Source organism: Pteropus vampyrus, unplaced genomic scaffold (assembly GCF_000151845.1).
Source record: "Pteropus vampyrus isolate Shadow unplaced genomic scaffold, Pvam_2.0 Scaffold101, whole genome shotgun sequence".
Taxonomy (NCBI): domain Eukaryota; kingdom Metazoa; phylum Chordata; class Mammalia; order Chiroptera; family Pteropodidae; genus Pteropus; species Pteropus vampyrus.
In genome coordinates this window covers 1253006-1278641 of record NW_011888882.1, presented here as the reverse complement: position 1 = coordinate 1278641, position 25636 = coordinate 1253006, and the positions used below count along the sequence as shown (strand labels likewise).

The following is a 25636-nucleotide window of genomic DNA, read 5'->3' as shown; positions in this document are numbered from 1 at the left end:
GGAAACAACTTGACTCTTTATTCCTCTCAGGACTCACTTCTCACTCAGTATTATATCTGCAATAAATCACGAGGAATTTACACACTTAGATTATATTATCTCAGTTTCCTACAGAAAATCTTTCACTGGGTTAAAATTTAATGTGACATAAGAGCCAGTGCTTCTACTTTCTAAACTTACCTTAAGGAAATAGTTCAAATATTTACATGCATTTATTTAGTTGATCCCTGCTTTGTTCCAGAAAGATTCAAAGTCTTGCATAAATTATCAAAAAATATATATATTTTTAAGTTAATATGTGGATGAAAGAAATAGGATGAAAAGGAAAAGAGAGGACGATGATTCTAGGAATAAAGCTGGCATGCTTTATGAAAGATGTTCTTTAGATTTCAATCCATGTTTTCTAGATGTGGGCCAAAGATTTGGCTCTCTGCATTTCTGGCAGCTCATAGCCATGAGGGAAAGACATTCAGTTAGCTAATTCTCTGAAGAAAAATATTAAGGAACTGTTACTCAGGAAAAAAAACTCAGTTTCAGTTATGGAAATGAGAAAGAAATTTCTTATATAGGTCTTCCTAAATAAAACAAAGAAAATGAGCAATATCATCATCAACATTTTTAATAATAACTACACCAACACATTACAAAGGGCTGGTCCTTATAATGTCCATTAATGTGGGCTCATTTCCAACACAAAATTCAATAAAAGCATTTGTATGGCAAAAAACAGAGTTCATCATCCAAAATAGGAAAAGCAATATGTATAAGGATGTTCACTGCAGAGTTTTTATAGCATTAAATGACTGTTAAATTGTAGTAAATCTGAAAATTGAGAGTTAAAAATATAATCATAAAAATTATGTAGCAACAAGAAAAAAACATAGAATGTGTTAAGTGATATAAGTGGGATACAAAATTAAGTGTAATTGCAAACATGAGGACACATCTGGCAGCTCACATGTCCTGGGGCTCTTTACAGCTAAAGGAACTCAGCTGAGTTTCCTCCTGAAAACTATAATTGCATAAAAGCAAAGATGATTAAATTTGCCAACATGAAAATAGTCATGTTAGATTGGCAGATTTGTATTTTACTCTGCTTTTCAAACTAACTGTAATAAAAATATAGTTACTTTAAAATAAGAACATATACATAATGCTTCCAGCTTTTTTAGGCAGACAATATAAGAATTAACCATCTAAAACAATGCCCACACATATTGCTTGCTTAAGACACTGTCTATTATAATATTTAATAGTCTTTATAGAAAAGACCCCTATGAACCCACTACTCTTTGAACTTCATGCTTGACATCGTAATGCATCTCTTCTTACATAAGCCAGTGAGAAATACAACGTGTTCTCCTTTATTCCTTATCTGCCAGCTAAACTGACTTCTAAACTGTGATAATTATCTTGCACCAGAGGTTCAGCAAGACCTATCACTCTTCTTTTTCATTGATTTTGTCTTTTTTTGTTGTTTAGCTTTGTTTTATACTGTTCCAGTAAAGTAAGCCGACCCATAGGTTTATTTATTTTTGTAGAAGTAAATAAACACAATCACAAACTAAATGATAAATAATCAAGTGAAATGACACATCTACTAAACATAAGAAAGAATTTCTAATGAAACGAAATTTCCAACAGTAGAATAGTCTTGTTCTCTGGGGCTTCTGCTCATGGAAGATTTGATGCTCCTCTTAAGAGCTTCAAATTTTAAAAGATTCCTCAGAAAGAGCAAGATTAGACTAAACAATATTTGCAGATTATACTATTTTGTCAATGAAAAGAGAGAAAAAGAGAATATGATATGTGAACAACCAGAAATTTTAAAGATAATTTAGTCTAAATTCCTCTTTTACTGATGAGATAAATAAAGCCTAGAAGTCTGAAATAAACTGCTAGTCACATGCAGGGCTGGGATCCACGTCTAGCCACCTAGGGTGTCACATGGATGAAGGTAGGAAGAGTAGGAACCTTTAATCACTTATTTCCTGCTTTCTGCTTTTTAAAGAAAGCAATAATTTACTAATTCCTCAGTAGAACATCTTAGATCTTAGTTTTCTAAATGCCATCTTTTCCCTCCCTCTCAAAACTCCCAAACTCTCGGGAAGCCTTCCCTAAATTCCTCTTCTTCTTCTCCCCATCCATTTTCAGTAATGGGCAGACATGTTAGAGTGAACATGAAAGTCATTGAGAAATATAATAGGTGATAATTAAAATATCGTGAAATCGATTTCTCTTGTGAAAATACAATGGACTTTTCATGTATTAGCTAATTTATTTTCATAGCTGAATATTGTCTCCTTCCATTTTCTTCATAGTTTTTACATATGCAAGACAACTATTAGTAATTTTCTCATTGTTTATTCAAATTTCCAAAAGCAGATATCCCTCATTCTTGGAAATGTCTTCACATTGAATGAGGCCCCATGATATAAGATATGTCTCTGCTTTTTCTTTCAGAAAAGTATTAGATGAAGGTTACACAAGGCAGGCTCTTTCTGTTTAGAATTAGTTTCATTTGTCATGGCTCAGTGCAAACATAGTTCAGGTCATGTTCAGGTAAACATTTCATATAAAGACAAACCATTTCCTAGTCACAGCCTGCACTTCAGAGGCTGGCCAGCCATCTTCCTAATGACTCTTACCAGTTCAAGGGTGAACCACGTGAACAACTGTAAATACTCAGCATGATCCATCACTACTCCCAGAAAAACAGTTCAATGCACATATTCCAATGCAAGATGAGTCAACACTTCTTTCTGTGCAAAAGGTAGCACTCTGTATGCAATAATAATAAAAGCAATTGGATTTTTATTGAGCACATGCCTTAAGTAAACACTGCGCTAAGTGCTTTTTTATGTAACATTTTCTTTAATTCTCATAACAACCCTATGGAATACGGACATTATTTTCATCACTTTACAGAGGAGAAACGAAAGTGTATAGAGAGATTAAGTCATTTGTCCTAGATACAAAAAAGGTAAATATTAGTGCTATGATTCAAAACCAGGCAATGAGACTCTGAATTCCACACTCTCAAGCCCTGCACCAAATGGCTTCCTATATTGCCAAATGGCAAGTATTTTTAGGCAGCTCTCACAAGGCACTGACCGACTACAGCTCTGGAAGCAAGTAAGCTTACCGCTACCATTTAATAATAAAATGATGATAACGCTGCAAATAAGATCTATCTCTATCTCTGAAATAGACATCTTTTAAAGGTAATCATAGGATGAACATTCCATCCTTGAAATATTTGAATCCATCTAATACCATGATTCTACGTTTCTTCTTACTACTCCTTAGGCTGCTCTGCCTCCCTCTGCTCCTTCCATATCAGTTCTGAGCCGGGACATCATATAATCTCTCACAACCTGTTCTTGGTAGTACTGCAGACATTCAGCTTCTGATAATTGTAATGTGATGACTCCCTAGTCTTTCTCTGCAATGCAGCCTCACGCTTGCCTTCTACATCCCTGCAGGTACCTCAAATGGACCTAGTCAAAATTTTAATTTACATTATCTTATTCCTCAAGTTTCCTCCTCAGTTTAAATAATCTCAATGAATGGCACTGCCATCTTGAAACCCAGAGAGCAAAGCTGAAGATACAGGGGTAAATTCCTTTCTCTTCCTGACATCTCACCTCTGAGCATTATGTCCTACCATATGTACTCCCCACCACCACTGCCTTGTGTAAGACCCCTCAGTTTCTCTCTCCTGGAGTATTGCAGTAAGCTCATATGCTGCTTTCCCTGTCTCTAACATCATGTCCATTTTCCACAGTCAGAATAATGTTTTAAAATGTAAATTTGAACTTGTTATTCTCCTTTTTAAAGCTTTTCAAGTGTTTCTCATTGCCTAGAGTTCAGATGCCTTAACAGAGTTCTCTGCTGTATCTTATCCTCAAGGTTTAACACTTATCTGTAGTTTCTTGACAGCACCATGCTGTTTCCTGTTTCTGAGATTTGCACAAACTGTTAACTCCTACTAGAATGCCATTCTGTTTACATATTATTTGCAAATTCAATTTTCAAGGCCCAGATCAGGCTCCTCCTCCTCTATTAAACCTCCTAGCCTAAATAAGCAGAGCAGCTCACTTGGTCCTTTGTATCCCACTGTATGACTTCTGCTATTGAATTCTTTCCACAACATTGCTCCTACATATTTACACTGTACCTCTCCAACTAGATTTTGAGCACTTTGATTGCATTTATTTATATGAAATATGAGGTCAATAAATCATTAACTTTTGGGCTTGAACACAGCTTTCAATAGCTGGAAAATCCTTCCTCACCCCACCGACTTGCTTTGAAACAGGGGCAAACAACATATGGCACATCCTAGCAGAGCTTTAAACAGTCTGAATAGTTTAATCTTCCCCTATGCCTCTATCCTCTGCTCTCCATCATGAGAGTGTCTACATACTGAAGACAGCGGCTGCTCCTTTGGCCCAAGTCCTAGAATGAAAGATCCATGAAGATAAACTGGGGCCTGCTACCCCAGACAGATCCCAGCCAAGCACAAACAACTAATAGCCTTCATGTAACATGAGTATAACACTGAGATTTAGAGGCAAAAACTGACTAATTGAGGACATTTTAAAGAAAATAGAATGACTTCTAAATCATATTTGAAAGATGTCAAATATCCAATTTTGAAGCTAGCTATGCTCACACTTAGTTGCATTACCTTGGACAAGTAACTTACCCTATCTGGACTCCAATTTCTACAATTATAAAATGAGTATTTTGACTAGATGATCCAGGCCTTTCCAGTTCAAATTCTCTAAGTTTACTATTCTAACAAGGAGCTTTACAGAAGTAAATATAGTCATCATGGCATTCTAATGTGGTAGAGAAAAATTATAATTTCTACTTTCTGAAAGAGAAAATTAAGACATAAACATTTAGATAAAACCTGAAAATTCTGGAGACTCATTATTGTGACAAAGTCACGTTAAGGAAAACATGATGGTTTATTCGTGAAGGAATGTGCTTGACACTTGGGATTCTGCTCTGTTCCCTGGGCATTCTTCCTACCACTGATAGCAGCCTCATTAATGTACCTAATTCTTATTTTTTGTGACCTATATTACCAAAACAAACAAAACAAAATGCCGAAGCTCCACCACAAGTTTCAAAGAGAAGAGAACAAAACCAGTGTCTTCTTCCTTTCATGCATACAGCAATTATCATAGTTTCACAGTCCTTTTGTTATGCCATGACACCAAAATAGGATCATGGGATGAGCTCTCTAAAGGCTTCCTATTGCTCAGGCTTGAATACTAATGACAGCAGCAAATCTTTACATTGCTTGCTTTGTGCCCAGCTGAGTTCTAAGTACAGCAGGTCCTCAAATAATCTGGTTTCATTCAACATTGTCTCATCATAATGTTGGTGAGATGCCAAAGGAAATTAACTCTTGTTTATAGTAATTAGTCTATGGTAAAACTGGTTTCATTACATGTCATTTTGCTTAAAGTCAAAGAATTTACCGATGATGTTAAGTGATACTTACTGTACTTTTCATGAATTAATTCATCTAATCCAAATAATACCACAAAGAGGTAGATACTGTTTTTAATCTCCATTTTTCAGAAGAGGAAATTGAGGTATGTAGAGGCTAAGTGATTTTCCCAAAGCCACACAACTGGTAAGAAGAAGAATCTAGACCTAAGCAATCAGGCTGCAGAGTCCATTATTGTAAACTGCAATACCATTCAACAGAAGCTCTGATGACCTCATCTTCCCAACCTAGATAATCTTAGAATAAAATTCTGCTTCCAGATTTCTTTCCAATTTCCATTGTAAAAAAAGCAATCCTCATTTTTTCTATTTCTACACATTATTATTCTGTATAGAAAAACGAAGTGTTTTCCTTGACCTCAGTTATTTGCTTACTCTTATAAAAACCAAAGTAACACAATAAATAAATAGATGTCTTTCCTCTATGAGTGTGCTTTTTCTATTTAGTTGGCATTTCCTCTCCACTGCCAACTAGAATGTACATTTCATGAAAGTAGAAACTGTCTTGTTTGCCATGGTACCTTAGGCCTCTCAATGCTAACAGTATATGGTAGGCATTAAATAAGTATTTGATTAATTAATGAATAAAATAATGAATGAATGAACCATAACTTCATTAAGGGCTGGGTCATCATTTTGTTCAGGATTATACACATAAAAAATATAAAGAAAACGATGCTTACTAAAATTACATGAAAATAAGAATATAATTCTTGCTTTTTTTCTTCTTTTATGCTTTTGCCTCCTCTATGTTTTTCTTCTAGCAAAACTCTTTTAAAAGCATCTGCAGGTGATAAGAAGATGGCTTTACAGAGAGAAGGAATTAAAGAAGTCCCTATCCTGCTGAAACAAATAGGAAAATAAATTTAGTCCCTGCCACGCACAGGCTTTTAAGACAACAAAATATTTTCTCAGATGGTAGTTCTTGTGCCAAAGTGTCTAATATCTTAATGCAAAGCATGTTTCTAAATCTAAAGTACATTAGAAATGACTTCATGATTGATGCAATGATGATAAACAGTTATAAAGCAGCTAATATGCATATATTGGTTTAAATACATAGTTTAAAATTAGAGCTACTAATTTATTTCACTCAATTTTTTTCACTCTTTACATCACGTATTTATTTCACTCACTGCTTACATCATGAACACATTTTGTGTAACTATCACCACATAGAAACTAGATATAAATCATTAAGAAAATTTAAATCTTGGTCAATTTTCTGACATTAATAAAGTAAAATCACTGCCAATTGGGTGTGTTCTCATTCATAGCACAACTTTCTGGACATATTTTAAAATTATAAAATTTTTTTCAACTAAAATCAGATGTTCTTCCCTTTTCTATAAATTAATGGGTCTTGAAAACAAAATACAAAGACCTGTTTCCATAATAACATGTTATTTCCTGAGGAGCCACGAGAGGGGGCACATGTTTGATTGAAAGCTCTCCCATGACCAGCAGTTGTAAAAAGTGGGGAGCAGAAAGTTGAAGACAGGATGGAGTTTGGTTTTAAAATGAAGGTACACATATAGCGTTCAGCGTTGTAGACAATGTCCCTGTTTATATAAACATCATATAAAATACACTGACTAGGCTTAAGTTTACAGTATTTTTTCAATAACACATTTTTGCTACTTAGAGTAACAAAAAGAAATTGCTTAGATAATTTGACTTAAGAATCAGGTAGCCTTGAATGCAAACATTTATTTAGCTATTATTTTCTTGAAGTATAAACTGGACTAAATTGCTCAAGACAGTGGAAAGGAGAAGGAATTGGAAGGCCTGTGGGTCACTGACATTCATTTCCAGGGTCAAGATGTTTTAATTTTCTGTTCAATCCAAAACTCAGCACCATGCTTTCTCAAATGTTCTTCCCTTCCTTGCCTTCCTCTGTCTTCAACTGCTCAACTCTTCTTTTAATCCTTTCCCTTTTTTCCCAGTTTGAGATTATTAAATTTATATGTTATCTGGGACAAAGATCCAGAAAGACCTGGATTCAAATCTCAGCTCTTTAACTATCTTGCTATCCGGAAATATAACTCATATTAAATTTATCATGATCACATTTATATTATGTACAATCTAGTACCTTGTTAGTTATCCCAGTATATTGATGGTACTGGGTGAATGATTTAAAGATCTCCATTTTATTTGTAAAAGGGTTCAAGAATGCATCACAGAAAACAATTCTTCATTTTTAATCTAAGGAGCATCATCTAGTTTTTCAAAGAAAGCTTCTTAAGAATAGACATTAACTGAACAGAAAAATAAATTTTGTTTACACTATTTTCCTTTTACTTGCTATTAGGTATAACATTAACTGTTGTCTCATTTTTCTATAATGCCTTCTCTTCCAGACAATAATTGTTCTCTACTATAGGTTCTTAAAGCACTTTGCATACAAGTGCTTTACATGCATAATAATCAAATGCATGTTACAGTGTGAACTAGTTAGTTATTTATACAAGTATGCCACATAGCACCACAAATGAAAGTTATATGATGAATGGGTGAATGGGTGGATCAACAAATAAATGAATTGTTAAAAGATAGTTCAATATAGTCCTATCAATATTTTTGAAAATTGCTTTTCTATATAAAGACAAGGTGAGGCAAGGAAAAAATCAGTAGCATACTATTAAAATAATTTAACCTTCAGGAAACAAACATTTATTTAAAAAAATATTCTACAGGCAAGACACTGTGCAAAGTCCTGAGTACTTTGCTTAAAAAAAGTAAAAACAAAGGTTAGGAAGAAGGGAAGTACAAGACATGATCATGTAATAGCTGGTGTTCATCTTGCAGGAAGCATAGTTTGACTTAAGAGAGAATGAAAGATTAGGCTGGAAAATGAGTTTCAGCTGAAACTATGGCTGAAATGTCAAAGTAGATAAGAATTTATGTGGTTTGCAAAGGAAAGTTATTAAAGGCTTTTGATTCTTCCAGATAAAAGAGACTAATGAGATGCAAGAACCAAATGCAATGCATAATCCTTTATTGTATCAAAAAGCAAATAAATAAAGAGCTGGCAAGGACATTTGGTTGAAGAGATTTGAGTATATATTCTATAGCAGATAACACTATTATAAGCGTGTGAAATTTCTTGGGTGTAATAATAGCATTGTGGCAATATAAGAGAATGTCCTTTTTCCTGGGACCTACATACTAATATCAAAGTTTTTCAAAGTAAAGTGACATGATATCTACAACTTACATCTATGTAAGTCTATATAGAAAGACATGTTTAGATACATGAATGATAGAGAGAGAAAGTAAAGGTCACAAAGTATTAACAATTGGTGAGTTTAAGTGAAGGTCCACAGTTATCTTTTCAACTTTATCAATAAAGTTAGGGGAGAAAGAAGATTCTCTAAATGTTTATATTGAGTTTGGGTATTTAGTAGTATAGAGAAGAATTCTGAGACCAACTCAATTTTCATTTTTTGTAATTTTTTTCTAGGATGCTCACAGGATTTTTTATTTATCCTGGATATTAAAATATTTTGAAAAGATGCCTTAGGTATGCATCTTTTCATTTATTCTGCTTGGAACAACTGTGAGTTCTTTTAATCTACAAGCACAGATTTTTTTAAGTCAGGAAAGTTTTCTTCTACTGCATATTCACCTGTTGCTTGCATTTATTCTAATAAATTTCAAAGAAATGTCTTCTGTTTGTGTATTATCTACCTTCATAAATTTTCATCTATTTTTCTTCTTTCTCCAGAGAGCATTTCAAGTTTGTTCTTTTTATCATTGAGGTGACATTTTTGTTGTTTATCTTCCATTTAGTGCCTTTTCATGCTGCTTTTTATGACCAATATCACAAAATTTGTATTTTCTTGTATTTTATAATTTCAAATCAAAGACTTTCAAAATATTCTTCCATTCCTTTTAGCAAATACATCTCAAAAGTATGAATTTTCTCTATAACTTCAGATTATTATTTATCATCTCTTATACTATTATTTTTTCCTAAACCATGTTTTATAGAAAAAAAAATGGTTCTATGATCAAATAGTTTGGAAAGCTCTGGGTTGAAAACTTAAATTTTTTGCTCTAAGGCTTCTGAAATTTTATGTGTTTTGTCAAGTCAGAATAGAGAGAATTTAAGGTGAAATGTTCTTCAAATGCATTTAACTCCTCAACCCTCTGTTACAGAAAACACTTTGGTTTATCAAAGAATTTATATTCTAGAATATAAATTGAGAAATTCTGTTATTGAGTATACAGAATCTCATTACTTTTTTTTCTCACGATATTCATTATTGAAAGAAAAGAAACTTGGCATTTAAGAACAAACATTTACACTGTCCTCTTTATCTACTTGGATGAGTGTACATTTTCCTCTCTTAGCACACACAAAACAGGATTGCAAGCTAACACACCAAGCCTCTAAACATACTACCAATGTCTAGCAAATGTTCAGCCTCCTTGATTTGCCGAGGAAAAGAGATAATTTCCTACTCTCCTGACATGCCTCCTCACGGTGAGAAACAGAATTCAGTTTTTTGTAATTGCTATGGACTGAATGTTTGTTTCCCTCTCAAATTCATTTGCTGAAGCCCTAATGCCCAGTGTGATGGTATTAGGAGGTGGGCTTTTGGGAGGTAATTATGTTTAGGTGAGGTCATGAGGGTGGAATCCTCAAAATGGGATTAGTGCTCTTATAAGAAGAGGACAAGACCAGAGCTCCCGTGTGCTCGCTCTCTCTCTCTCTCTCTCTCTTCTTTCTGTATATCTATCTCTCTGATATATGAGGATACAAGAAGGCAGCTATCTCTAAACCAAGAAGAGTCTTCACTAGACATCATATCTTCTGGGACCTTGATCTCGGACTTCCCATCCTCCAGAACTGTGAGAAATAAATGTTTATTGTTTTAAGCCCCCCATTCTATGGTACTTTGATATAGCAGCCCGAACTGATTAAAGCAGTAATGCTGAATTGTTTGTTTAACCAGAAGAATGTGTGAAAACTCAATCACAAGAGAGCAGTTCTTACTTCCTATTTCTATAAGACTAACTTCAACCAGTTTGCAATACACCATGATTGCCAATCATCTTCCATTCTTATAATATTTCCTGACCTACAAGCTGATGTCCCACTTGGATGTAGAAAAAGAGGTAGCTACACACAGATGCCTAGGAAAGGCCCAAATCACTGAGTCAATTCCACACAGGAGGGCAGTGTCTGCTTGGCTTCCTGGTAGCTGCATGCCCTGCCTCTCTAAGGGGCACACACTGAGCGCAGGTCAAAGCATCCTCTCACCTTCTTCACAACTAGCCCTGACCTGATGCAGAAGTCAGCCTGCTCCAGACACTTATATGTCATTTTACCTACGTTCACACTGAAGCTAGGAGAATATTTATTCAGAGTCTATCAAAGATTTGTTAGAAAATAGGGGAATGCTAATTCAAATGATTGTTAACTAGACACTATCTTCATCTAGAAGCACAACATGGGACAAAATGTAAATAAAGGATCAATTTAATTGGGCAGCTAATAAAATGGAAAAAAATAACATAATGGAATATGTCATGAATTACAAAAAGGTAGCAATTTCGCCAGCCTCCACATGACTTATCACTTTCCTACTTATTTAACATCTGGAATTGATTGTTATAAAGTTACATTCAAAGGGTAGTAAGATGCATCATTTATTTGTTGTGCTTTCCTGTAAATAGCACGAAATATTCATCCAGGAGGAAAAAAATTTAAATAAACAGAACAAAGTAAGCAAAACCAGAAGGAAAAATTCAGATGAGTCAATTTGTGCTGTTCACAGATAAGTAAAAAAAGAAAAAAATATATAATGCAAAGCCCCTAAAAAATACTATGGCTTCTAGAAATGCTAGTCATGTATTTTCAGTAAGATAGAAGATTTCTCCATGAGCCAGTGCCCCAAAGAAAAATATTTTTTGCCTATGGGTCTGTGTGAGTACAGACACAAACACAGATATATGTACTCTATAATAAAATGTTAATTTAACTTTATGGAGTATTTAAAAGATATGAAATATAATTTATCAGTAGTAATGTTAAGAAAAGGTGACATATACCATAACTCATGAAAAAAGCCACTTGCTATTATACGCAATGATATTTGCTATTAAGCTGAACACAACTAAATTATGACTTTAATTAAAAGGCATTTTGTAAGCTGGCACCAACATGTTTAAAATTTAATACATTTTATATGAGATACTGGAGTTATTAACATAAAAATTTCTTTCTGCAGCATGTGCACTTTTTAAAAAGCAAAACATTTTTAACCAACATAAAAATGTTCCCAGAATCCATAGAAGTTTCACTGTATAATAAATTCAAGGAACAATTTTTTCCAGCCCTTTAATACTTGCCCGTGCTTGGGATATACAATTGTATTTACATCTACGGTTAATAGTAAGAAAGTTACTGACACACTCTTGTGGCTACTATGTACACATTAATTTTAAATAAAGAATGAATGGATGGCTCAGGGGACTGATAATGAAATACGCATCCTTTTGCCATTGGGCCACGATCAGATTAGAGTGAGTCGACAGATCTCAAAAAGTTTGGGAGCAATAATAGCATCTCAGTCATCAGTGGAAAGCGAGTTTGGGACTGAACCCTGTGCCAAGCAGACAGATAGAGGGCCATACTACAAGTGATATCCTTTTCCAATTTTGTTAGCTCTATAAAAGTTTTATTACCTGGTCACAACTAACCTGTGTAGGTGAGAAACTATATCTCTAAAATAAGTCTGAACACAACAAATAAGAGAATTACACGGTCCAAACTTCAGAGGTTTAAGAAAGTGACAATGGCCTTGGTTGTCTTTGCTCCTGGTAGAATAGAGGGTAAAGAGGTGAGTGTTTGAGCATCTATTATCTTTATACACTGGAAACTATGGAGATAGAGAAGCATGAAACAAAAGCAATAAAAATATGTTTCCTCTGCTCAAAAAGTTTATAATCTAGTTTTAGAAGTCCATTTTTACCTATGGTGAAAGAGTTACTGATAAATATAAATGAATCTTTGAATATGTAAGTTCAACATGAAGGATATACACAAGGTCAACAAGAAAAAGTACATATCTTCCCTAACGAAACTGCTATTATTCTTGTTACTTTTTTAATTGCTGTAAGAATTAATTTATGACATGCAGAAATATTTATAAAGTTATAAAGTTATAAAGTCCATGATATCATTCAAGTTAATCATCCAGATTATCCAGTAAGTTGCTTCAGATAATTCTGGCCATTTTCAAGGATCAAAGCTGCCCTTAATGAACACATAATTACCCAGCTAAGGGCCTTTAACATAAAGTGATATCTTTTCTATAAAGAGAGTTCTACCATTTGTGCAATAGTTTGAGCAATGACAATCTATTACTTTTAAGGATAAAACATTTATTTGGGGCTAAAAATTCTAGTATATTTATTTAAAAATTAAATTATGTCACTACAGAGGCATGTCTTATATTCTCAGAAGGGACAGCATAGCAATCACAAAGTATTATTATGAGATCCCTGCATATTCCATGGGACCTGCACATTTACTGTAATGGAAACTTATCATAATAAATACTCTGCTCAAAACCAGCAGAAATGTCACACACACACAAAAAAAAACCACAACAATAACTACTCGGATGTTCACCTGCAATTGCCTCAAACACCCCTGAGATTATTTCCTTTGGTCTTCTCTCCTCTCTCCCTGTAAATCATCTCCTATACACCTCATCTTGCTAAAGTCACCACTCTCCCCCAATCACTCAAATCAGAGATCTGAAGTTCAGACTAGATTCTAATTTCTTCCTTATTTTACCAAGATCAGCCACCAATTCCTGGTGGTTCTATCTTCTAAATATTCCTCACTTCCATTCTCTATTCTCTGTTTGCCATACCTCTGCCCTGGTTCAGGCCATCATCTGTGGAGATGAATAGGACTGTCCAGTAAAGAACCCTGGGAGCTCTTTCTGGGCACACGGTGCCCATCCCACCATCACCCCCTATGCCTGACAAAAGGGGCTGCAGCTGAACTCAACTTCCCACAGGTCCATAGTTTCCTCTTCCATGAAAAAGGAGCTGCAATTGCCCACAGCACCCAAAGCTCATTGGCCCTGGGATTTCCAAAAAACTCTGCACACAGTTGATATCCAAATTCAGACTGCTTAGCACCAAAGCAAAGACTTTTACTCCTAATACTAGGGCCACTTCCATACTTGCTGCCATAAAACAAGGAGAGCAACAGAGAGACCTGTGGCTTCTGGGATCACCCCGTGCCAGTGCAGAGCCTTAGTGCAATCAGCCAAGCTTGGGTGCCACTGTCTTTCTAGACAGAATGCTGACCTAACTCTCCGGTCTTGCACCTGCGATATTAGACAGCAGCAAGTGATGTCACTGTTTGTCCCCCTCACTCCTCCTCAGACTATTATCTATAAAGCTCTCATCCATTCTCCACACTGCTATCAAAGGTCAGATCAGGTCACTTTCTGCCTAACGCTTTCCTCTGTAGAATAAGGTCCAAAATCCTCAGTATGATATGCAAGGCCCTGAACAGTCTAGCTCCAACTTCCCTTTCCAGGCTCATTTTCTGCCATTCCTCCTTTCCTCCATCCCTGCTACGCACGCACACACACACACACACACACACACACACACACACACACACACACACGCTATCTTCTACCCTTCCTACACTCTACTCCACAATACATCAGACATATTCATAACTCTGCATACTTACCTTACCAGGAATAATCATTTCTACACTGCTGCCTTGTGACATGAATTGGTACAGAACCCAAACGCTCTCTCTTCTGTGAAACCTTCCAGACGCCCCCTCAGAAACTTGGCCCCTGCCCTCTCCTGTCTCACAGCAAGACAGCTGTATTATAATCCTCCTGAGGACTGAGTTCAGGGGCTGGGCCTTGTGTCTCTGCTGCTCTTCACCTAGCAAAGGCCTGGCATGTAGTAGGCACCTCGAATGTTTGTCAAAGGAATAAACAAATATGTAAATAAATGTCGACTCTTAGATGCATTGCCCTGAATGTTGCCTATGAGCTTTTTTGCTTCACATCCTCAGTGCAGCCATTGTTCAACTATCTTCAATCTATCATCATTTGCTCTTAAGGGGGTTTCACTGAAGATGAATCTGGAATTCCCTCCACTACTCTGAGGTTTTTATATGCAGAGTTGTCTAACGTAAACTTACAATTTGCAATGCAGAATCTCTTCTGAAAAATTTACCTGCTGCTCAATTTTAGTTCTCAAAGTACATTTTCCTTAAAGTGCACTTTAAATAATAACTCAAATGCTTATAGAACACCAACCATCAAATTAATGTGAATGGTATTAACAATAATAACTACCCTTAAAGTAAGTGATTGAAGTCAAGAAATGGCTAAAAAAATTGACATGCGCTCGGAATTTTATATTTTTCCTCAAAAAAAAAAAAAAGATTCACTATCGATGACAAAGAACAGTAAGGCCACTCAAGCTACCTATCATGCATTAAATAAAGGCGGATTCTGCAGCTGCTATCTATAATATGTAATATCCAAAAGCACTGCTGTAATTCACAGCTAATTAGTGTCTTGCCATTATAAGAGGTGTCTTGGCCCTAACTCTCTTCCCAGATCTACTCAGACCTCACAAGAGCCAACAGCCATGCAAGGATCACAAGCCAATTAGCTCCCACCCCAACTTTGGACTGCTGCTTCTGGAGCCCCTCCTCTAAGCCTCAATAAATCATGCTCCCTCATGAAGCTTTATTTCTGACAACTGCGAGCCATTGCCGCCCAAGAAATAAAGACAATACTTCTAAAGAAAACTCACATGGGAAAGACAGGGATAGAAAGGGATATTATTTGCCTTCCTTTAGCAGCACAGCAGTCAGCAAAATTGAAGACCATCCATTCTGAGTGATTAAGGAGACAACTGCACTAAGAAATAAGCCCATGAAGGGTATATCTGAAGATCCTTAGTGGTGATCAACAGTCAGCATTTGTGATGTTTGTTTATTTGTTTGTTTGTTTTAATGTAGATATATGAAAGATCTTTTTCTTTCCATTTTTCTCCTGTATAGCCCTCCTGCTGGCTAATAAAGAAATTTTCCTTTCCGTAGAACATAATGATCTGCATTTACTTTGTCCCCCAGTGAATGCAATCAGATAATTTGTTTGAATTACTCTAGACTGTTTGACTTCATTGAAAAAGAATCTGTAATGGTATATTGGTCTCCAAGCAGGGCCTACAAAGCTTACTAATCCATAAGCAAGTGCTAGAGTATTCCCAGCACATAACAGCCAATATCCTTGTCATTTTGTTCTAAGCCTTTAAAGCCATTTTGTTCCATAATATTCTACTTAGAGAGTTTTCAGAATAGTCACAGTAGCTTGGGCATTATTCAAAGATATGACTCATATAATTTTAGTTTGTTTTCCTCATGGAAATATTACTCTTCTATATTCTAATGTCAACCTAAAACATGTAAATCAGCTTTTGACTAAATAATTACTATGTAATTTGATATGTAACTAGGTAGGAGTGGAGCTGAACCCACATAATTCTGGAATATCATATTGACTTGATGTCAGAATAAGCAGAAACCGGAGGGCAGAGCCTCTGAAAAGCAAACCTTGACACCATTGCCCTTAATTCACTTCAGCTCCAACCCATCTTCCCCAATATTTGGGGCCACCAAGTGTGAGGACGAAAAATGGGTAGTAAACACATGCAGTTTGCCCTAAGTTCAGGTTAGGTCAAATTTCTCAGGACCTGTGGTCTCAGGATCTGCTTCAATATTATGCCGTGCAGGCTGTCCAATTGTGTTGTCCAGGTCAGTGAGCCAGGCAGACACAACGAGGTGCACAGGCATCACGTTTAATAAACATTTATTGCCGGGCAACGGAGATAAAGGAAGGCAAGATCGCTTCTCCCAAAAGGCTTATATCTAGTTGGAGGAACAAAATACTTGCTTTACAAGGAATAATAACACAAGTGATTGGACAATACAGAGATCAGAGAAGTGCAAGGAGAAAGTCTCGCACGAGAGATGGACTGGAGTAGTCTTTTAAGAAAGGGCATTCTGCAGCACTGGAACATACACCAACAAACACAGATTCTTGAAAGAAGAGACATGTATTTTAGCACCTGTCACTTTCAAAGATAATTCTCAAGTCCCCTGTACTTCTTCTTTCCTAGAGCAGTGTAAAACAAACATGTACTTGACTTTTAGCTGGAAAACTACATTTAACAAAATGTTACATTTCATAGAGTTAATTAAATACATTTGAATTCAGCATTTCAACTCATTTTCTATATACCAGGCAAAGACAAATGAAATGTAAAAAAAAAAATGTATTATGGCAAGATCAATTTTGACAACAGTGTAGTCTTTGCTTCTTGCTTATTATTTCCTTAGAAGGATAGGATCCTTGATAATGCAAGGGAGAAAACACAGCCAGACCCACATGTTTTTATATTTCATATTTAGAGTGCATGTATTTGAAACTGTTTATAGAGACTTCTAGTTAATTTTTATATTACTCTGGAGCAGCTTAGTAGATAAAATTTTGGTACTATTGTGAAGATAATAGGGCAAATTTAAAATTGACATGTCTATATTTATACAGTAGGTTCATAACTCCAGACTCTCAAACCCATACTTAAATCACACGAAACAATGCCCATACCTGAAAGGGAAAATTCTCCTTTCTGGCTTTCGCTTTCTCTGATTAGGAAGGCACCCGTCTGATTTTCTGAATATGATAGTTGTTTTTCTGCATCTGCTCTCTTGATTGCTCCAAAGAACCACCTAAAAAGAGAGAGATGTAAACTTTAATTAACCAATCAACATTCACTTTTTAAGGAGCAGGAAGTTTGGCAAGAAAATATTCTAACATCAAAAATGTTTGATATTCCTTAATGAAAAAAAAATGGTAGCTTTTGATACTTAAGATGATTTTTCAGGATGTCTGTAACCCCCATGAGGACACTCTAAAAAATTACAGAACAGAAATTTGGCTGCTGCTGGCTCCCACGTTCCTTCTACACCTGCATTCTGTCTGAGAGGTCCTATGTCCTTTTCCTGTCAAATCCAAACCCTCTAGGGTGGGTCTACCATGTAAACCTGCTGTGTTTCATGCTCTAAAATTACTCTTCATCATCTTCCAACTGTCCACTGCCTCACCTAATACCTTCTAGGTATTAGGAGGCAAACATTCCAAGCAAAGAACTCATACATTTCACATTAAAGTGTGAACAATTAAAAATGTAGTTCTCTGGGCATTAATTCTCTTTTTTCCCTACCTTCATCACTGCCCAACCCACCATAACATGAGATGATTTTGCATGTTTAAAGAGAACTTATTAATATAAAGAAAATTTTCATCAGTGGAAAGATTATGTGAAAAAGATAATTCTGCCCGGGGAAGTATTTTCTTAACGCCATCTCTACTTCTTATCTTTACCCTCTTTTTCTTTCAGGTAATAAACATTCCAGAAGTATAAGAGTCAGATACTGAACACACGGGTTTGTGAATGGGATTAGCCAGCCCAACAAATGATTATGAATTTTAATGTCAGAGCCAGTCTAAGATGTATATCAAGTCAGTAGCCACCTATGTGATAATAAGGAGAAGCTGAGCAAGCCCACTTTTCACTAATGACCCCTCACTATAGGGTCATAAAGTTGATCTTGATCATTAAAGATTTAAAGTAAAACGCTGATCTTTTCAAGTATCATCTTTAAAATGTAAACTCTTCAAGAAAGGAAATGCTGGCTTGATGGAAGAAATACAAGCTGGGTGAGAAATTATAGGTTGGGAGAGGGAATACAGGCCATGAAAAAATTAGTTCCAATTGGTCTGGCAAGTCACAGGTATTGGGGAATATGAGTGACATTGTAGAAAAAGGAGCAAGAAGCAATTGAAAAGAAAAAGAAACATTAAATATAAATATCACCTACTAACAAATGCAAGGTGTTTGTTTACAATTTTTCCATACATCAAATTGCAATTACATATTAACTATATCAGTCAAGATATGCCAGGTTATGTTGGAGTAATGAACGACTCCAAAAATCTCAGTGGTTTAAGACAATCAAGATTTATTTTTCACTCAGCTACATGTCCATTTAAGATCATCTGGGGCTCTGCGCTATATCCATCTCTATGTCTACCAGAGGATTCTCCCTCCATATTTCCATGATGGCTGAGGCAGGACTGGAAAATGTGGCAAATCCCAGGCTGGTTCCTGGAGCTTCTATTTAAAACTTCTACTCAGGAATGAACCCATTGGCAAGTAAGTCACACGGTCGTGCCTAAACACAGAGAGAGTAGAAAGTGCAATTCTACCATTTCCTAGAAGTTGGAGAACTAGAAACATTTGGTAGACTGCACTAATGACTACCACATTGGTTAATATCAGGGGCCATATTTGTCTACAGACTACTGTTTATCCAATTGAAATTATGAAAGGCATGAAACATTCTGAGGTGACCACTTAATGAACTCACAAAAAATAGAAATGCATGTTTTCTACCACGGCAAAATAAGTCAATGGAATATAATAAAAAAACTCAAACAAATTCAAAAAATATCAATTAGTCATGAAAAGATAAATTATTCAACAAATAATGCTGATACTGTAATAATCCACATAAAAAAATAAGCTGATGCTACCTATAACATACATAATAATTCTACATAGATTAAAGTTCTAATGAAAAATGTAAACTTTAAAACTTTCTGAGGATATTGGACTAAGAAAGGTTTTTTAAACAAGACAAAAAGAAAAAGACATACCAAACTTAAGGTAAAAGATTGATAATATTTATTATACCACAGTTAAAAACTTCTGCAACAACATTACTATGAAATAAAATTAAAATACAAGCCACAGACCTGGAGAAAATATTTGCAAAGTTTATAACCAAGGATAGGATTAATATTCAGATTATATAGAGACCTATAATCAATAAGAAAAAGACAACAAAGTAGAAAAATTGGCATAAGATATAAATGGAGAGTTCACAGAAAAGGAAAACACAATAATTAAAAGAAAAGAAGCGCAGCTTCTATTTGCGCTAGTAATTACCAATAAGTATGTTAAATATAAAAACAATAAAATACAATTTCACATTTTTCAGGCTGGACAAAATTAAAACCTCACATATAATTTGGCATAACTAATCCAGAGAGCAATTTGTCAATATCTGATAAATGTGAATATTTGTATACTACTCAATTTCACTTTTAGACTGTATGCTAAAGGAAATATGCTACAAGAACATTCACTGAAGAATTGTAGCATTGAAAACTTGAAAATTGCCTGAATGTTTACCATAGAAAAATAGATAAACTTACATATGGATATAAAATGGAATAATATATAGTGGTTGAAAGTAAATTGTTGAAAGACAAAAGGAAACTGAATGATATATACAATTATAATGCACTTATATTGAGTTTAAGCAAACAAATAAAAACACCATATATTTTTATGGATGTATGCATGATTAACGAAAGCTAAATGAATAGTTAAAATACTCAGGCTTTTTTTTAGACTGCATTTCCAGAAATGGCAATTTTTCTTCACATAAATATTTCCAGCAAAGAAGCAACAGGGATCAAATATACTGATCAATCCTATGCGTTTTCCTGATCCTGAGTGCATTGCATATCCGTCAACATTAAAATATTTGCTCAAAATGTAAATACGTAAAACTTCACAAGAATTATAATTTATCTAGCAGATTAAATTCTTAGAAGTATGGTTATATCTCCTATATCTCATTATTCTGAGAAAAAATATTCCATTATATAAGCTTTATGTACATACATTACATTTGTATTTTGGATAATCAAGTTTATAAATGATATATTTTCTCTGTCCAATTTATACATAAGCAAGTAATTTTCGTAAATCAAATGATCCAAGACATAGTAATTTTACTACATTTGTCAAGAGGAACTCTATGGTAATTTTTTTAAAATCCTTTCTGATTCACCAATTCTGGATTCTTGTATAATTGATTGATACAATAAATTTACAAGGCAAATCACACCAGTACTGAATCCATCGTAACAATGAAATGGATGTAAATATTTAACTAGATGCATTAGCTCACTCAATATCTAGAATTTTATTTGGTTGAGTTCCCATCAGGAAGTAAAGAGTATGAATAAAAAATTGTTTTCTGGATGTAGTGGCATTATAATGCCATCCTTCAAACTCAAAATTGACATGACTGCCATAAATTGCAATCACTAGAGCACGTCTGCTGTAGGGACTAATGGGCAAACAATAGTTCTTTCCATCCTCTGCACATGTAAAAATTGTTCCTTAATCTGTGGTTTGAGCTGCTGGCAGAACTGTCATTTTCTCAATTCTGCCTTTTAGAGTCTGTGCTGTCCCCATTCTGAAAGGGCATGCACAGCCCAGATATGGTTGTCCACCACAGCCATTCTCAATACTCTCTTTAAGCTGTAGTTCTCATGTGCAGTAAGCAGTGTGCCAAGAAGAGATCAGGATGTCCTGAGAGGTATAAAGCATCAATGGAGAGTCATATAAATCAGCCGTCCCCGAAGCGTAGTCCCCAGACCAGGAGCATTAGCATCTCATAGAGACTTGTTAGAAATGAAAATTTGCAGGCTTCACTTCATACCTATTGAATCAGAAATTTGGGGGTGAAGCCCTGCAGTCTGGATTTTAATAAATCACCAAATGAACCTGACGCATGCTAAGGTTTGAGAACTACTGATATTCAAAAATATTCAAGAAATTGGAAATGTACGCAAGACCACTGAGAATAAGTTTGGCATTTACATTCGAAAAATTATCCAATAAAATGACACCATACATACACACACATACACATTTTATTGATACTTAATGAAAATAACTTTTTTTGCTATGTCTTACCTGCAATAAAGGACGTTGGTTAAGAATAAGCAAAATGGAGAGGAGATACATAATAATCTATAACTTTGGAGAAAATAATGCTTCAATTAGATTAAAACAGAGCAAAGTGTATGTGATTAAGTCTAAGACTTGATTTATTTTGCAAACATTCATCAAGTATCTATTGTGTAAAAATTCTGTAGCACTGACATAGAAAGATCTGCAAGACATATTGTTGGATGAAAAGGGGTAAATCGCAGAGTAATGAGAACACTATAGTTTTATTTATATTTTAAAGACAAAAAACTAAAAATTATATTGCTTACTTCTCTGGAGATTATGAAAGATAATGAAATAATGACAAAAGATTTTTACTTTTTAACTCTGCATTCTTCTCTATAATTTATATATTTACAATAAGATGTAGTTATATATTGTGTTACAATACAATAGAATTATTAGAAGTCAGTCGGTAATATGATACAAAAATCTACATGTTATAAAGATCTAGACTAGAAACTTTGGCAGTTAGCATTAATAGATATGAGAAAAATCTCAAAGAAATATGGAACAGGTGATTATGGATGAGTAGTGAAGTAAATGGAAGATCAAACATGACACCAGGGTGTCAAATCTGGATGACTGAAGGAAAATATAACCAGCAACACAGAAGGCAGAGAGAATATAACACTGATTAAGGGATATCTACGGCATCTTACTGGAAAAGTTATTTAACCTCCCTGTGCCTGTATTTCCTAATTTTTAGTAAGAATAATAATAATTACCCTGTAGGCTGGTTTTGAGGTTAAGAAAAAAAATATGTAATGTGCTTGATGCCTGGCCATATTCATGCTCAATAAATAGCAAATCAGGGACCTAATTTAAGGGAGAAATTATATACTTGATTTTCAACATATTGAATTTGAGGTCATGATGGACTGTGAGTGAATGAACATGTGCACGTGATCTCATTTCTCTGTGTTTGTATTGAAAGTCTTCACAAGTGACTTTTCTGTCTTGCCTGCCCTTTTGTTAACCAGGACATGCTGCCACCAGGTGGCAGTAGGTCACTTTACTGATCCAAAAAGGTTAGCTAAGTCTATAGAGTAATTACCTGGAAGTCCTTTATTTTACAAATAAGACAAAATGGGTCTTTAAAAAAACAACAGCATTTATGCCATGTTACTAAATATCAACACTTAAATAATATAGATAGCGATCAATATTTAGAGAAATCAACCTAATTTCAGTCCCTCCACCACCTGGACACCAGCCATTTCTTTAACATTATCTTTCCCTACATCAACTCTGCTCCAGTGAAACTCATACTCTTATTGCTCTTTGTAGTGACACAACCTAACTTGCTTTCTCAGAATTCCTACAGTACTTGATGACTACCCCCTCTGGTTTGGCATGTAGCACACAAAAGCTAGTGCTACATTTTTTTAATTTTTTAATTTTAGATTGTTCCCTGTGTTCACTTGAAGCTGCAGACTGCCCCCCCCCACACCGCCCACCCCACCCCCCCACCCCCCAGCACAAAGACTGAGTCTGATAAGGCCATGTATGCCTTTAGGAGCAGTTAAGTAAATATTTGTTGATGAAACAAGTAATACATTGTACTTCGATGCAGGCATTTCATATAGTCTTTTGGTTTCTATTGAATGTTGAACATTAGATAATGCCTGTGTTTTCTGGTAATCTTTCATCTGTGCTTGCCACACAGCTTGGAGTGTAAAGTGCCTCAGGGAGAAGCCTTATCTGCTCCAGTCCAGTTACAGCACGGATTCGAATGTTAATTGACCTCAGACCACAGATTCCATTCTCTTTTCCCAAAGAGAACATTTGGCTATGGATGTAAAAATCATAAATGAAGTTGACTTTTCTGTCCTCCAAAACACAAGCATATCAGGGCTTCACACATGTAAAGAACGCATGATAAAGTAACAATATTTGAGGCAAGACTTGCAGTCATGTAGAACCCAGGAAGCTCCCCGTCATTTGATAAAACTGTTTTTGTTACTGCTATTCACCTATTCACCTTTATAGTCATCATGAAGGGGAATTTTGAAGGAACTTCCTTAGAGAGGAAGTAAGGTGAACCATGGTGCTGAGTATTTGTGAAAGAATCTGATTATAACCTGGGGAAATGCCTTACTTCACAAAATACCACAAAGGTGCATTCTGATACTTTATATGAATAAGCTTTTGAGTAGTAGTATTTCTTTTTGATAATCATATGGGGAACTCATTTCAGAGGTGACAGCCCACTTAGTTTCCAACAACAAAAAAAAATTGTTATCTCCTTTTAAAAATTATTTTCTTTCTCACACCAAGAAGGAAAAATAAAAGCAATTTTTAAATTCATTTAACTTTAAAGAATTTTAATTCCCAGCGTCATGAATGATATTATCCCATTCCACTTTATTTAGGCACTGAGTGTTCTTTTAAAATCTACAAAATAATTTATCCTTTGGAAATTACCTTCATGGAATAAACAAGACCAAACACTGAGTCTAGTCAGCCAGCAGTCTGTGTCTGTACCCTGTTTGAGATGGGTTAATAATATCATACTTTGGACTTGGCAGCCCACTCTGCATTTCCTGGATCCAAGTTTTTCTTACAAAAAAAAAAAAAAATGGGGAGCTTCTGATTTTTTTTTAAGCTATATCAGAGGTGATAATCAAAATATTTTATGGCTGATAAAGTACCCACCATCAGATAAATAAAATAAACACCAGCAAAACCAGGCACTTATGTCTCTATTTTAGCTATGGTACCAATCATTTTAACACTAAGTGATGCCCTGTCATACTTACCTTCATCAAATCCTTTATCCCAAGTCAATAATAGTAAACATCTTAAAGGTATCTTAACCTTCTTATTAACCTACAGGATAATATTGATGTAGTTGTCTATGTGCTTTCTATGTTGAAATAGGTAATAACATTTATTTTATACTAACTATATGGAGAAAAGATGAAAAAGCAAAAGAACAAAAGAAGAGTATATTTTTCTTTTAGAGAGTATCAAGGGAGGAATAAAAGATCATTTTAACTGAGAAACAAGTCAAAAGAAAGTGATAAAACAAAAACAAAAAGCATTCAGTTGTCAAGGGTGCACAGTCAGAAATAAACAACCAGCAGTGTGTCGATAATGGAAGTTTTCTTAAAGAAAATACATTTTGAATAAGGATTTGGAAGAGGTGAGAAATTCAAAGAAATAAAAGACAAGGGCACGTGCGCAAGTGAAGAGCCAACAGGCTGTCTATAAGCAGATTGGTTTGGTGGGCAGTGGTGGGGGAGAAGGGTCTATTAAAGGGAAGAAGCAATAAAATACAGTTATTTGATGTTTATAGGTGATTCCATGTGGAAACTACTAACTCCATAAAAGAAGTAGATTTTCGGTAAAATTCAAAACAATACATTAGGAGGACAATAAGGTATTCCACTTAAAATTTACCAAAGTAGAGAATTTTTCAGTTCTGGGCTTAGCAGCAAAAATGACAGGAAAATTTGACTTGTTCTTTAAAAATTGTTTAATAAACAAATTTAGGAGGTGAAGGTGTGGAGGATGAAAAGGAGGAACACGAAACTTTAAAGCCGGAAATAAATTTTCGTGAGGGTTCATGAGTAATTCTCTGAAACCGATAGTAAATGTGTTTTAATTAATACATGCATTTTTCTGGGAAAAAAATCTGGTGTTTCATTAAATTCTCAATGATACTTGTGACAGAAACTACACACCTCCCTCAAAAACACTCTCCCTGAGTGTGTTTTCTAGGTTCACATAACAGCTGGCGATGAAGCTATAACCACAGCCTACCACCATAAAATTAATTCACTCATTCATTTGTCATTCCACAATTACTTGTTGAGGACCTACTATGCACCAGGCACAGTTCATGTTGGCAGAAATATAGCAGTGAATGGAACAAACAAAACATCCTGCCTTTGTGGAGTTCACATAAGAAAAATAAATAAGTAATTATATACTGTGCTCAAAGGTGATAAAAAAAGTGCAAAGGAGAAAAAAAAATCAAGCAAAGCGATTTTTTAAATCACTCTTAGTAAGCAGCAATATGCGGCCGACACAATTCCAGAGGGTTTTCCTATGTGTTCCTAAATTCAAACTAATCAGAAAAATAAATAGAGCTGTGGAGGAAAATTGGATAGAAGCTTTGAAAGGAGTACATGAGTGAGAATCATAA

General features: G+C 35.0%; 1 protein-coding gene across 1 annotated transcript in view; it reads right to left on the bottom strand.

Annotated features, from left to right (window-relative positions):
• Positions 1-25636, bottom strand: part of FRK (fyn related Src family tyrosine kinase) — a 95008-nt gene that overhangs the window by 25478 nt on the left and 43894 nt on the right. Inside the window, exon 2 of the mRNA XM_011364782.2 lies at positions 17217-17338. Within this exon, the coding sequence (XP_011363084.1) occupies positions 17217-17338 (122 nt within the window). The remainder of the gene's footprint in view (positions 1-17216; positions 17339-25636) is intronic.